We start from the raw sequence: 13,917 nt of genomic DNA, 5'->3' as shown, positions 1-13,917 counted from the left end.
TTTGGGGATTGATACAGGACTATGGGGAGAGACCGGGCAGTGGGATTAGTTTGGGATGATACAGGGCTATGGGGAGAGAGTGGGGCAGTGGGATTAGTTTGGGGATTGATACAGGGCAATGGGGAGAGAGCGGGCAGTGGGATTAGTTTGGGGATTGATACAGGGCTATGGGGAGAGAGTGGGGCAGTGGGATTAGTTTGGGATTGATACAGGGCTATGGGGAGAGAGTGGGACAGTGGGATTAGTTTGGGGATTGATACAGGGCTCTGGGAGAGAGCGGGGCAGTGGGATTAGTTTGGGGATTGATACAGGGCTATGGGGAGAGAGTGGGGCAGTGGGATTAGTTTGGGGATTGATACAGGGCTATGGGGAGAGAGTGGGGCAGTGGGATTAGTTTGGGATTGATACAGGGCTATGGGGAGAGAGTGGGACAGTGGGATTAGTTTGGGATTGATACAGGGCTCTGGAGAGAGCGGGGCAGTGGGATTAGTTTGGGGATTGATACAGGGCTATGGGGAGAGAGTGGGACAGTGGGATTAGTTTGGGATTGATACAGGGCTATGGGGAGAGTGGGGCAGTGGGATTAGTTTGGGATTGATACAGGGCTATGGGGAGAGAGTGGGGCAGTGGGATTAGTTTGGGATTGATACAGGGCTATGGGGAGAGAATGGGGCAGTGGGATTAGTTTGGGGATTGATACAGGGCTGTGGGGGAGAGTGGGACAGTGGGATTAGTTTGGGGATTGATACAGGGCTATGGGGAGAGAGCTGGGCAGTGGGATTAGTTTGGGGATTGATACAGGGCTATGGGGAGAGAGTGGGGCAGTGGGATTAGTTTGGGGATTGATACAGGGCTATGGGGAGAGAGCGGGACAGTGTGATTAGTTTGGGATTGATACAGGGCTATGGGGAGAGAGCGGGGCAGTGGGATTAGTTTGGGATTGATACAGGGCTATGGGGAGAGAGTGGGCAGTGGGATTAGTTTGGGGATTGATACAGGGCTATGGGGAGAGAGCGGGGCAGTGGGATTAGTTTGGGATTGATACAGGGCTATGGGGAGAGAGTGGGACAGTGGGATTAGTTTGGGGATTGATACAGGGCTATGGGGAGAGAGTGAGGCAGTGGGATTAGTTTGGGATTGGTACAGGGCTATGGGGAGAGCGGGGCAGTGGGATTAGTTTGGGATTGATACAGGGCTATGGGGAGAGAGTGGGGCAGTGGGATTAGTTTGGGATTGATACAGGGCTATGGGGAGAGAGTGGGCAGTGGGATTAGTTTGGGATTGATACAGGGCTATGGGGAGAGAAGTGGGGCAGTGGGATTAGTTTGGGGATTGATACAGGGCTATGGGGGGAGAGTGGGACAGTGGGATTAGTTTGGGGATTGATACAGGGCTATGGGGAGAGAGCTGGGCAGTGGGATTAGTTTGGGATTGATACAGGGCTATGGGGAGAGAGTGGGCAGTGGGATTAGTTTGGGGATTGATACAGGGCTATGGGGAGAGAGCGGGACAGTGTGATTAGTTTGGGATTGATACAGGGCTATGGGGAGAGAGCGGGACAGTGGGATTAGTTTGGGGATTGATACAGGGCTATGGGGAGAGAGCGGGACAGTGTGATTAGTTTGGGGATTGATACAGGGCTATGGGGAGAGAGTGGGGCAGTGGGATTAGTTTGGGGATTGATACAGGGCTATGGGGAGAGAGTGGGGCAGTGGGATTAGTTTGGGGATTGATACAGGGCTATGGGGAGAGAGTGGGGCAGTGGGATTAGTTTGGGGATTGATACAGGGCTATGGGAGAGAGCTGGGCAGTGGGATTAGTTTGGGGATTGATACAGGACTATGGGGAGAGACCAGGGCAGTGGATTAGTTTGGGATTGATACAGGGCTATGGGGAGAGAGTGGGGCAGTGGGATTAGTTTGGGGATTGATACAGGGCAATGGGGAGAGAGCAGGGCAGTGGGATTAGTTTGGGATTGATACAGGGCTATGGGGAGAGAGTGGGACAGTGGGATTAGTTTGGGGATTGATACAGGGCTCTGGAGAGAGCGGGGCAGTGGGATTAGTTTGGGGATTGATACAGGGCTATGGGGAGAGAGTGGGGCAGTGGGATTAGTTTGGGGATTGATACAGGGCTATGGGGAGAGAGTGGGGCAGTGGGATTAGTTTGGGGATTGATACAGGGCTATGGGGAGAGAGTGGGGCAGTGGGATTAGTTTGGGGATTGATACAGGGCTATGGAGAGAGAGCTGGGCAGTGGGATTAGTTTGGGGATTGATACAGGACTATGGGGAGAGACCAGGGCAGTGGGATTAGTTTGGGATTGATACAGGGCTATGGGGAGAGAGTGGGGCAGTGGGATTAGTTTGGGGATTGATACAGGGCAATGGGGAGAGAGCAGGGCAGGTGATTAGTTTGGGATTGATACAGGGCTATGGGGAGAGAGCGGGACAGTGTGATTAGTTTTGGGGATTGATACAGGGCTATGGGGAGAGAGTGGGGCAGTGGGATTAGTTTGGGTTGATATACAGGGCTATGGGGAGAGAGTGGGGCAGTGGGATTAGTTTGGGGATTGATACAGGGCTATGGGGAGAGAGTGAGGCAGTGGGATTAGTTTTGGGATTGATACAGGGCTATGGAGAGAGAGCTGGGCAGTGGGATTAGTTTGGGGATTGATACAGGACTATGGGGAGAGACCAGGGCAGTGGGATTAGTTTGGGATTGATACAGGGCTATGGGGAGAGAGTGGGGCAGTGGGATTAGTTTGGGGATTGATACAGGGCAATGGGGAGAGAGCGGGGCAGTGGGATTAGTTGGGGATTGATACAGGGCTATGGGGAGAGAGTGGGGCAGTGGGATTAGTTTGGGATTGATACAGGGCTATGGGGAGAGAGTGGGGCAGTGGGATTAGTTTGGGGATTGATACAGGGCTATGGGAGAGAGCGGGGCAGTGGGATTAGTTTGGGGATTGATACAGGGCTATGGGGAGAGAGTGGGGCAGTGGGATTAGTTTGGGGATTGATACAGGGCTATGGGGAGAGAGTGGGGCAGTGGGATTAGTTTGGGATTGATACAGGGCTATGGGGAGAGAGTGGGACAGTGGGATTAGTTTGGGATTGATACAGGGCTCTGGGAGAGAGCGGGGCAGTGGGATTAGTTTGGGGATTGATACAGGGCTATGGGGAGAGAGTGGGACAGTGGGATTAGTTTGGGATTGATACAGGGCTATGGGAGAGAGTGGGGCAGTGGGATTAGTTTGGGGATTGATACAGGGCTATGGGGAGAGAGTGGGGCAGTGGGATTAGTTTGGGATTGATACAGGGCTATGGGGAGAGAATGGGGCAGTGGGATTAGTTTGGGGATTGATACAGGGCTATGGGGGAGAGAGTGGGACAGTGGGATTAGTTTGGGGATTGATACAGGGCTATGGGGAGAGAGCTGGGCAGTGGGATTAGTTTGGGGATTGATACAGGGCTATGGGGAGAGAGTGGGGCAGTGGGATTAGTTTGGGGATTGATACAGGGCTATGGGGAGAGAGCGGGACAGTGTGATTAGTTTGGGATTGATACAGGGCTATGGGGAGAGAGCGGGGACAGTGGATTAGTTTGGGATTGATACAGGGCTATGGGGAGAGAGCGGGACAGTGTGATTAGTTTGGGGATTGATACAGGGCTATGGGGAGAGAGTGGGGCAGTGGGATTAGTTTGGGGATTGATACAGGGCTATGGGGAGAGAGTGGGCAGTGGGATTAGTTTGGGGATTGATACAGGGCTATGGGGAGAGAGTGGGGCAGTGGGATTAGTTTGGGATTGATACAGGGCTATGGAGAGAGAGCGGGGCAGTGGGATTAGTTTGGGGATTGATACAGGACTATGGGGAGAGACCAGGGCAGTGGGATTAGTTTGGGATTGATACAGGGCTATGGGGAGAGAGTGGGGCAGTGGGATTAGTTTGGGGATTGATACAGGGCAATGGGGAGAGAGCAGGGGCAGTGGGATTAGTTTGGGGATTGATACAGGGCTATGCGGAGAGAGTGGGGCAGTGGGATTAGTTTGGGGATTGATACAGGGCTATGGGGAGAGAGTGGGGCAGTGGGATTAGTTTGGGGATTGATACAGGGCTATGGGGAGAGAGTGGGGCAGTGGGATTAGTTTGGGGATTGATACAGGGCTATGGGAGAGAGAGCTGGGCAGTGGGATTAGTTTGGGGATTGATACAGGACTATGGGGAGAGACAGGGCAGTGGGATTAGTTTGGGATTGATACAGGGCTATGGGGAGAGAGTGGGCAGTGGGATTAGTTTGGGGATTGATACAGGGCTATGGGGAGAGAGCAGGGCAGTGGGATTAGTTTGGGATTGATACAGGGCTATGGGGAGAGAGCGGGGACAGTGTGATTAGTTTGGGGATTGATACAGGGCTATGGGGAGAGAGTGGGGCAGTGGGATTAGTTTGGGGATTGATACAGGGCTATGGGGAGAGAGTGGGGCAGTGGGATTAGTTTGGGATTGATACAGGGCTATGGGGAGAGAGTGAGGCAGTGGGATTAGTTTGGGGATTGATACAGGGCTATGGGGAGAGAGCTGGGCAGTGGGATTAGTTTGGGGATTGATACAGGGCTATGGGGAGAGAGCAGGGGCAGTGGGATTAGTTTGGGATTGATACAGGGCTATGGGGAGAGAGTGGGGCAGTGGGATTAGTTTGGGGATTGATACAGGGCTATGGGGAGAGAGCGGGGCAGTGGGATTAGTTTGGGGATTGATACAGGGCTATGGGGAGAGAGTGGGGCAGTGGGATTAGTTTGGGATTGATACAGGGCTATGGGGAGAGAGTGGGACAGTGGGATTAGTTTGGGGATTGATACAGGGCTATGGGGAGAGAGTGGGGCAGTGGGATTAGTTTGGGGATTGATACAGGGCTATGGGGAGAGAGTGGGGCAGTGGGATTAGTTTGGGATTGATACAGGGCTATGGGGAGAGAGTGGGACAGTGGGATTAGTTTGGGATTGATACAGGGCTCTGGAGAGAGCGGGGGCAGTGGGATTAGTTTGGGGATTGATACAGGGCTATGGGGAGAGAGTGGGACAGTGGGATTAGTTTGGGATTGATACAGGGCTGTGGGGAGAGTGGGGCAGTGGGATTAGTTTGGGATTGATACAGGGCTATGGGGAGAGAATGGGGCAGTGGGATTAGTTTGGGGATTGATACAGGGCTGTGGGGGGAGAGTGGGACAGTGGGATTAGTTTGGGGATTGATACAGGGCTATGGGGAGAGAGCTGGGCAGTGGGATTAGTTTGGGGATTGATACAGGGCTATGGGGAGAGAGTGGGGCAGTGGGATTAGTTTGGGGATTGATACAGGGCTATGGGGAGAGAGCGGGACAGTGTGATTAGTTTGGGATTGATACAGGGCTATGGGGAGAGAGCGGGACAGTGGGATTAGTTTGGGGATTGATACAGGGCTATGGGGAGAGAGCGGGACAGTGTGATTAGTTTGGGGATTGATACAGGGCTATGGGGAGAGAGTGGGGCAGTGGGATTAGTTTGGGGATTGATACAGGGCTATGGGGAGAGAGTGGGGCAGTGGGATTAGTTTGGGGATTGATACAGGGCTATGGGGAGAGAGTGGGGCAGTGGGATTAGTTTGGGGATTGATACAGGGCTATGGAGAGAGAGCTGGGCAGTGGGATTAGTTTGGGGATTGATACAGGACTATGGGGAGAGACCAGGGCAGTGGGATTAGTTTGGGATTGATACAGGGCTATGGGGAGAGAGTGGGGCAGTGGGATTAGTTTGGGGATTGATACAGGGCAATGGGGAGAGAGCAGGGCAGTGGGATTAGTTTGGGATTGACACAGGGCTATGGGGAGAGAGTGGGACAGTGGGATTAGTTTGGGGATTGATACAGGGCTCTGGAGAGAGCGGGGCAGTGGGATTAGTTTGGGGATTGATACAGGGCTATGGGGAGAGAGTGGGGCAGTGGGATTAGTTTGGGGATTGATACAGGGCTATGGGGAGAGAGTGGGGCAGTGGGATTAGTTTGGGGATTGATACAGGGCTATGGGGAGAGAGTGGGGCAGTGGGATTAGTTTGGGGATTGATACAGGGCTATGGAGAGAGAGCTGGGCAGTGGGATTAGTTTGGGGATTGATACAGGACTATGGGGAGAGACCAGGGCAGTGGGATTAGTTTGGGATTGATACAGGGCTATGGGGAGAGAGTGGGGCAGTGGGATTAGTTTGGGGATTGATACAGGGCAATGGGGAGAGAGCAGGGCAGTGGGATTAGTTTGGGATTGATACAGGGCTATGGGGAGAGAGCGGGACAGTGTGATTAGTTTGGGGATTGATACAGGGCTATGGGGAGAGAGTGGGGCAGTGGGATTAGTTTGGGGATTGATACAGGGCTATGGGGAGAGAGTGGGGCAGTGGGATTAGTTTGGGGATTGATACAGGGCTATGGGAGAGAGCGGGGCAGTGGGATTAGTTTGGGGATTGATACAGGGCTATGGGGAGAGAGTGGGGCAGTGGGATTAGTTTGGGGATTGATACAGGGCTATGGGGAGAGAGTGGGGCAGTGGGATTAGTTTGGGATTGATACAGGGCTATGGGGAGAGAGTGGGACAGTGGGATTAGTTTGGGATTGATACAGGGCTCTGGGAGAGAGCGGGGCAGTGGGATTAGTTTGGGGATTGATACAGGGCTATGGGGAGAGAGTGGGACAGTGGGATTAGTTTGGGGATTGATACAGGGCTATGGGGAGAGAGTGAGACAGTGGGATTAGTCCTAAAATGTGCAGGTTAGGTGGATTGGCCATGCTAAATTGCTCCTTAGTGTCCAAAAAGGTTGGGTGGGGTTACTGGGATTGGGTGGAGGCCTGGGCTTGGGTAGGGTGCTCTTTCCAAGGGCTGGTGGAGACTCAATGGGCCGAATAGCCTCCTTCTGCACTGAAATTCTCTGGATTCAACCTATAATGTAGTTAAAGACCCCAAAGGTGTTTGAAGCGACATGCGGAGATGTCCCAACTCTTGGTGAAGACAGACAGGTGAAGGAGGTGGTGCTGGGGGACAATTCCAGATCGAGGTGCCCTGGCCGCTGAACGGCGCAGTGATTTAAATCAGGGAGCGCCGATATCTCCGTGGGGAGATTGCGGAGATACACAGGGGCGAAGCCACGGAGGGATTTACAAACGCGGATAAGAATTCCAACATCGAGGCGATGCTAGAGGGGGAGGCGGTGTCAACCAGCCAGTGCCGGCTGTAGGGGTAAATTCAGACAGCAGTGATGATCTCCAGTTTGCAGAGGGTAGCAAGCGGGGGTGCACAGTTCTCCAAACAGTCACCCCTGGCAACAGGCTGGAGACGTGATGGAGGGTTCATCAGGATGAAAGACGACCCCGGGTTTATGAAGAGAGTAACAGACTATTTCAGAATAGCTCCCAAGTTGGTGGGGACGATGACACGACATTGCATCGTGAGTTGGTGGGACAATGACACGACATTGCATCGTGAGTTGGTGGGACAATGACACGACATTGCATCGTGAGTTGGTGGGACAATGACACGACATTGCACGGCTTTGCCAATTTAACTTTTAAAATGCAGTCAAAGGCAGAAAATGGATAGTTTTTACAATCGCTTTATTTGCCTGGAAGGGCAGTGGTGATGATGATGATCACACAGGTCCCCTTGCTCATTCATCGTCAACCTTGGCTTGTGCTCTCAGGAAGCTGGCCTTCCTCTGGGCAACACGGTCCTTTCGCTGAGCCAGTGACAGCTTCCTTCGATTCCACCTGTGCGGGAGAGCAGACAAGGAAAAAAAGGGTTCAGTCCCGGGAAACGCTCGCGCTCACTCTCCAGTTAGAACACACATCATAATCCACCCGAGCAGACAGGGAAGCGCTACCCCAGAGAGTCGGGCCACTCCACGCCCGCCATGACCAACTCAACAGATACCGGACGCTTAAAAAGGTGCAGAGACCTCCTTTGTATCCGACAAGGTGGGTCTGTTATCAGGAGAAGCAATGTCAGGAGCAATAATCCTCCTTAGCCCCATAGCCACAAATAACTGACCCCCCCAGCCATTTAAATACTGTGGCTACAAGAGCAGGTTAGACACAAGCGGAGTGTCTCTGCGGAGATTAACTCATCCCCTGACCCCACCCCCCCTAAAGCTTGTCCACCATCTACAGGGACACAAGTCAGGAGTGAGATGGAAAACTCTCCACTGTGAGCTCAGCTCCAACACTCAAGCAGCTCCACACCATCCAGGACAAAGCAGCCCCGCTTGATTGGTGTCCCTTCCACAAACATTCACTCCCTTGTTATGGGGTAGGGTTTAGAAAACTCCAAAGTATATCACAGAGTTCACCTGACCTCTAACTGTTTATTGATTCTGGTTACGAGGAGTGCAAAGGCCTGCCTTTCAGGTCTTATTCAACAGAGTTCTTTGGTGCTTTTAATCAAAAAACAAACTTTATTCTAAGAATTTAGTTAACATTTGTATAAACACACAGCAAGAATTATCAGCTACAAACACAAAGACCCCACACAGCTACCGTAATCTATGTATAACCCTTAATGAATTCCCCCTTAACTGTTCCAATTTAATAACAAAATCCAAGTAAAGCCAGGTGTGGCCCAGCAGACGGTGTGCTTACTGGTATAAGACTTGTTATTGATACTCTGTTCCCCTTTCCAAACAGGTTAGAATTCCTTCCAGAAAGCAATTATCTCCTATAGGTTATCAAGCCGCCAGGAAACAGCTTTCAAAATGAAGATAGAGACAATTCTTTCAACCTGTGCAGTTCAAAACCAATCGAAATTCAAAGCAAAAGTAAAACCCAGAGCCACAGCCCAGCTCCGCCCACACAATGACATCGCTGAAGCCGTGTGACAAGACAAAAACATTTGTTAAAGGGTCACTCCCATGACACACCAGCGACACACAGTAGCGGCACCTCACTTCACACAAGGCAGCAAAGTGGCAGATGGAGTTCAACTCTGATAAGCGCGAGGTGATGAGACAGTAAAAGGGAATGGACAGCAAGCAAGAAAATACTGAAAGATGTGGATGAAATGAGAGATCTTGGCGTACAAGTCCAGGTAGACAAGGTTGTAAAGGAAGCCGATGGACTGCTCTCCTTCATTGGCAGAGGTACAGAATATAAAAGTAAGGATATAAATTGTATAAAACACTGGTGAGGCGGCAACTGGAATATTGTGTGCAGTTCTGGTCACCATATTATAGGAAGGATGTAATTGTTCTGGAGACAGTGCAGAGGAGGTTTACGAGTATGTTGCCTTGGCTGGAAAGGTGTAGCTATGAGGAGATTGGGGTTGTTCTTCTTGGAAAGGAGAAGGCCGAGGGGGTGACAGAGGAGCATGTTTCTTTTGATGGAGAATTCTAGAACCAGGCGACAAGGATTCAAGCTAAGCGGCAGGAGGTGTAGAGGGACACGAGGAAGAACGTTCCCACAGAGGGTAGCGGGAGTCTGGAATTCGCTTCCTGAATTGGTGGTGGGGGCAGAGACCCCAAACTCTTTTAAAAGGTACCTTCAATTGGGTTACGGGCATGGGGTGGAAGTGAGGGCTTAAGTGGGTCGGTGCAGACTCGATGGGCCGAATGGCACTGTATGTTCTATGTTAAGTGCTGTAAGCTACAGGGCTATGGACCGGGTGCAGGAAGGTGGGATTAGAAAGGGCACCCAGGCGACCTTGGGCTGGCATGGACATGATGGGCCGAATGCTCTGTCGGTACTGTATCATTTCTCTGGTTCCTCACCAGCACCGTCTCAAGGGGCGATTAGAAGTGGGGAATAAATGCTGGGTCCTATTGTTCATTAAGATTTTAGTTTAGACAGGCAGCATGGTCGGCGCAGGCTTGGAGGGCAGAAGGGCCTGTTCCTGGGCTGTATTTTCCTTTGTTCTAACCAGTAGCACCCACATCCTGCGAACGGATCAAAGAAAATCCAAAAGTCTCTGCACAGGCCCCACACAAACTAGCTCCTTGAAATGGCCGTACCCCCACACCGCCACCCACAGATACTCAAAATGCCCCTGAACCACGGAAATGTACCGAGAGGGAACTCCACTCAGGAGTTTGGGCCCCATTCGTTCCCAAATCGCCCAGACAGGCACCTCGCACGATCCAGACACTCACCGTTTGGCTTTGAGCTTCTCCTTCTGCATTTTCTTTTCATGTGTGGGATTGGCGCGGATCTCCCGGTGGGCAGTTTTGTAAATCTCCTCCAGCTGAGGAAGCAAAAGCAGCCGTCAGTTCACACACTAGGTACATAGCAGCGTGCCGCCCCCTCCCCATCGCAGAGAGATGCCAGCCTTGACAGGGCATCCCACGGGCGGGGAGATTGCCGCTCGCTCCCGGTGACACCGGACTCCGCACGGGCGGGGAGATTGCTCACCATGTCAGGGGTGACGCCGTTCTTGATGTAGCGGGAGAACTGCTTCTTGTAGGCATCCTCGTCCTCCTCCATCAGGTGCTTCATATAGTCGGCAACATTCACTCCAAAGATGTGCCGCCGGTGCACCTCAGCGTTGAATTCTTTGCTCTCGGAGTCGTAGCCGGGAAACCTCTTGGTGCTGGGGAGAGGCGGGGAAGAGGTGTGAGAGCAAGCACGAGAGAGAGAGAGAGAGAGAGAGTTAGAACGAGATCGCGAGGGACACAGCAACATCATCCGGCGCGGGAAGCAGAAACCACAACAATTCATTCGGGGGCATACAGAATGAGAAATCTTTAAAAGGAAGTCGAATTTCACAGATCTTTGCATGTTAAAAAAACTGCGCATCTACAGACACTTCCTCAACACACGTCCACCCAAACTCCTGCGTGCATGGTCAACATCGTAGACAAAGGTCTCAGTCTGTGTGCAGTCTAGGCCACGCCAGAGGGCAATTGAGAAAAGAAAAGTTCACCACATGTAGGCCAGACCGGGGAAGGACAACAGATTTCTTTCCCTAAGGGGACATTAATGAACCATGTGGGTTTTTACAACTGAGATATTTTTTACATTCCAGATGTTTATCCTCCCCCTCCCCCCCCAATGAAGAGGAGCTTACACAAGTTTGAAGAATGAGCTGGGGAAGTGAAGCTAATTGGATAACTTCACTAAAGACCACAAGACATAGGAGCAGAATTAGGCCACTCGGCCCATCGAGTCTACTCTGCCATTCGATCATGGCACTGTAAATTCTATGAATCTACGGAACTCTTTGCTGCAGAAGGCTGTGGAGGCCAAATCACTGAGTGTCTTTAAGACAGAGACAGATAGGTTCCTGATTAATAAGGGGATCAGGGGTTATGGTGAGAAGGCAGGAGAATGGGGATGAGGAAAATATCAGCCATGATTGAATGGCAGAGCAGACCCGATGGGCCGAGTGGCCTATGTCTTATGCAAACCGGAGCACCCGGAGGAAACCCACGCAGACACGGGGAGAACATGCAAGTGACCCAAGCCTGGAATCCAACCTGGGACCCTGGAGCGGTGAAGCGACTGTGCTAACCACTGTGCCATCGTGCTGCCCTCTGGCTGAAAAAATTCCTCCTCGTCTGTTTTAAAGGATCGTCCCTTTAGTCTGAGATTGTGTGCCCTCTGTTTCTAGTTTTTGCTACAAGTGGAAACATCCTCTCCCCGTCCACTCTATCTAGGCCTCGCAGTATCCTGTACGTTTCAATAAGATCCTCCCTCATCCTTCTAAACTCCAACGAGTACAGACCCAGAGTCCTCAACCGTTCCATACATGATAAGCTCTTCATTCCAGGGATCATTGTTGTGAATCCCCTCTGGACCCTTTCCAAGGCCAGCACATCCTTCCTTAGATACGGGGCCCAAAACTGCTCACAATACTCCAAATGGGGTCTGACCAGAGCCTTATGCAGCCTCAGAATTACATCCCTGGTCTTGTATTCCAGCCCTCTCGACATGAATGCTAACGTTGCAACTAAAGAGAGCACAGACACACAGGGGGGAGGGGGGGGGGGGGGGGGGGGGGGGGAAGAGAGAGAGAGAGAGAAAGAGGGGGGGGCTGAATGGCCTTGAATTCTGCCGCACAATTGGATGATCTGCCTGTTTACCTGTGCGGGATGGAGAGGCCACCATCAGCTGCCCCTTTCATGGCTCCGAAGACCTTGTTGCCTGTGCTAGTCCGGGCCAGGCCAGCGTCCAGGTAACAGGTGAACACAGAGGGCTTCCCCGTCACGCTCTCCACGTTGAACTCGTCCCCGGTCACCACCACCTCGCCTTCGTAGATCTTGTCCAACCCAAACTTCTGCAGTAGCTGTGAAGGAAAGAACGAGACGGCCCTTAAAAGCTGAGGCAACCCAGAGTGTTGCAAACTCACTCTGCAACAGAGCTAATTGGAGTTCTATCTCTTAAATCGGACGACAGTCAACAAGTGACGGAGGAGAGGGCAGGATAAACTGCTTTCACATTTATAAAAAGGACAAGCCTCTCTTAATAATTACTGGGTTTGCTTTAGCGTCCACCCGGAAGTGTGGCCATTGAGCTAAAAGCGGGGTGTGAGGGCTTCCTCGTCCCAGCCTCACGGCCGGACCAGAGTGCGGACACACAGCAGCCAGGGATGGTGCCAAGCCAGAAGGTAGCCACCTACCACAGCGCAACAAAGTTCCCAGCACAGGAGGGAGCAAGTTCCCCTCATAAATCTCACCGCGCCTTGCCTTGGGAGAACCTTGGCAACAGGGAGTCAAAACCCATCCCTAATTGCCCCTTGAATCGAGTGACTTGGGAGAGGAATGTATAAATTGTTATATATTATCTTTCACATTTGCAGCCGTAATGTTATTAAAAACCTAGTTTAAAATGCAGACGGGCAGTGGGTCTACTAATGGTGTAATTAAGAAGTCGTAAACGGTTGGTTGTAACCATTTACTGGTTTACAGAGCGATGGCTCATGAAACATCGTTTGGATTGACAATTCCCTGGAGGGTAATCATTTATGAGGGGTTGTATTTTGTCCGAGCTAAGCAGGTGGAGTGACGTCTTAGTGGGATACAGATGATGTAATTAATGGGAGAAGCCAGGTCTGTCTGTACTTTCGCAGTTTCGCCAAATGTTGTTAGCTTGAGCAGAAGAATCTGACAAGACAAAGATTTGCAGGTTGTTCTTGAAAATGGTTTCTTCCTCCACAGGTCTGCATAGATAAGCAAGTACCTGATTTGTTAACTTTATTTACAAGTGGCATTTGAGTTGTATTGGTTTGCTTAATTGGAATTGGTGCCAGGTGTGGCCAGTTTTGTTTAATTTAAGAACTGTTTAACGAATAATTGTAAAGCTATTTCTGTGTTTAAATTACAGTTTGTTTTAACATAAATGATACCTACTGGTCGGTCATCGCTCCTAGGGGTGAAATATCATTTCCTGACAGTTTTACAAAAGAACACTGGGGATCTGGTCCAGTATCCCAACAGCGGTGAGGCCGTTTCAGAGGGCAACTAAGAGTCAACCGCATTGCTGTGGGTCTGGAGTCACATGTAGGCCAGACTGGGCAAGAATGGTTCATTTCCTTCCCTAAAGGATCTTGGTGAACCAGGGCATTACCAGCCCAGTGGGGGCCCACTATGTCACCCGCCTCTCTTACAATAACAAGGTTCAACGTGCAGTAGTAACTGACCCTCAAGCCTCAATAACAACTCATGGTCAAACACCTTTACAACACTGATCTCAATAACTTCACATCCGCACCAGTGCTCCCATTTTAATCCGACAGCGAGTGGGGCTAACGATTCTTCGGCTGCCATTCACACCTCACCTACACCACCCCCCACTTCTGTTTCCTTTATCTCTCCCATCACCCTCTCCTTTTCCCTTGCACCATCATCCCTCTTTCCTTCCATTTAAAAGTGGAAACTCGGCCATGATCAGGCACGAGGGGGGCTAAACGGCGTCCT

General features: G+C 51.4%; 1 protein-coding gene across 1 annotated transcript in view; it reads right to left on the bottom strand.

Moving 5' to 3' along the window:
- Positions 1-7,614: 7,614 nt before the first annotated feature.
- LOC119976252 (60S ribosomal protein L5-like) overlaps positions 7,615-13,917 on the bottom strand; it is an 11,211-nt gene continuing 4,908 nt past the window's right edge. Inside the window, exons 3-6 of the mRNA XM_038816611.1 lie at positions 12,085-12,287; positions 10,415-10,592; positions 10,156-10,247; positions 7,615-7,786 (exon numbers count right to left, since the gene is read on the bottom strand). Of these exons, the coding sequence (XP_038672539.1) occupies positions 7,687-7,786; positions 10,156-10,247; positions 10,415-10,592; positions 12,085-12,287 (573 nt within the window). The 3' untranslated portion in view covers positions 7,615-7,686. The remainder of the gene's footprint in view (positions 7,787-10,155; positions 10,248-10,414; positions 10,593-12,084; positions 12,288-13,917) is intronic.

Source organism: Scyliorhinus canicula, chromosome 13 (genome assembly GCF_902713615.1).
Source record: "Scyliorhinus canicula chromosome 13, sScyCan1.1, whole genome shotgun sequence".
NCBI classification, from domain to species: domain Eukaryota; kingdom Metazoa; phylum Chordata; class Chondrichthyes; order Carcharhiniformes; family Scyliorhinidae; genus Scyliorhinus; species Scyliorhinus canicula.
Note: the sequence above shows the minus strand (reverse complement) of the source record. Positions and strands in the feature narration are given on the sequence as shown.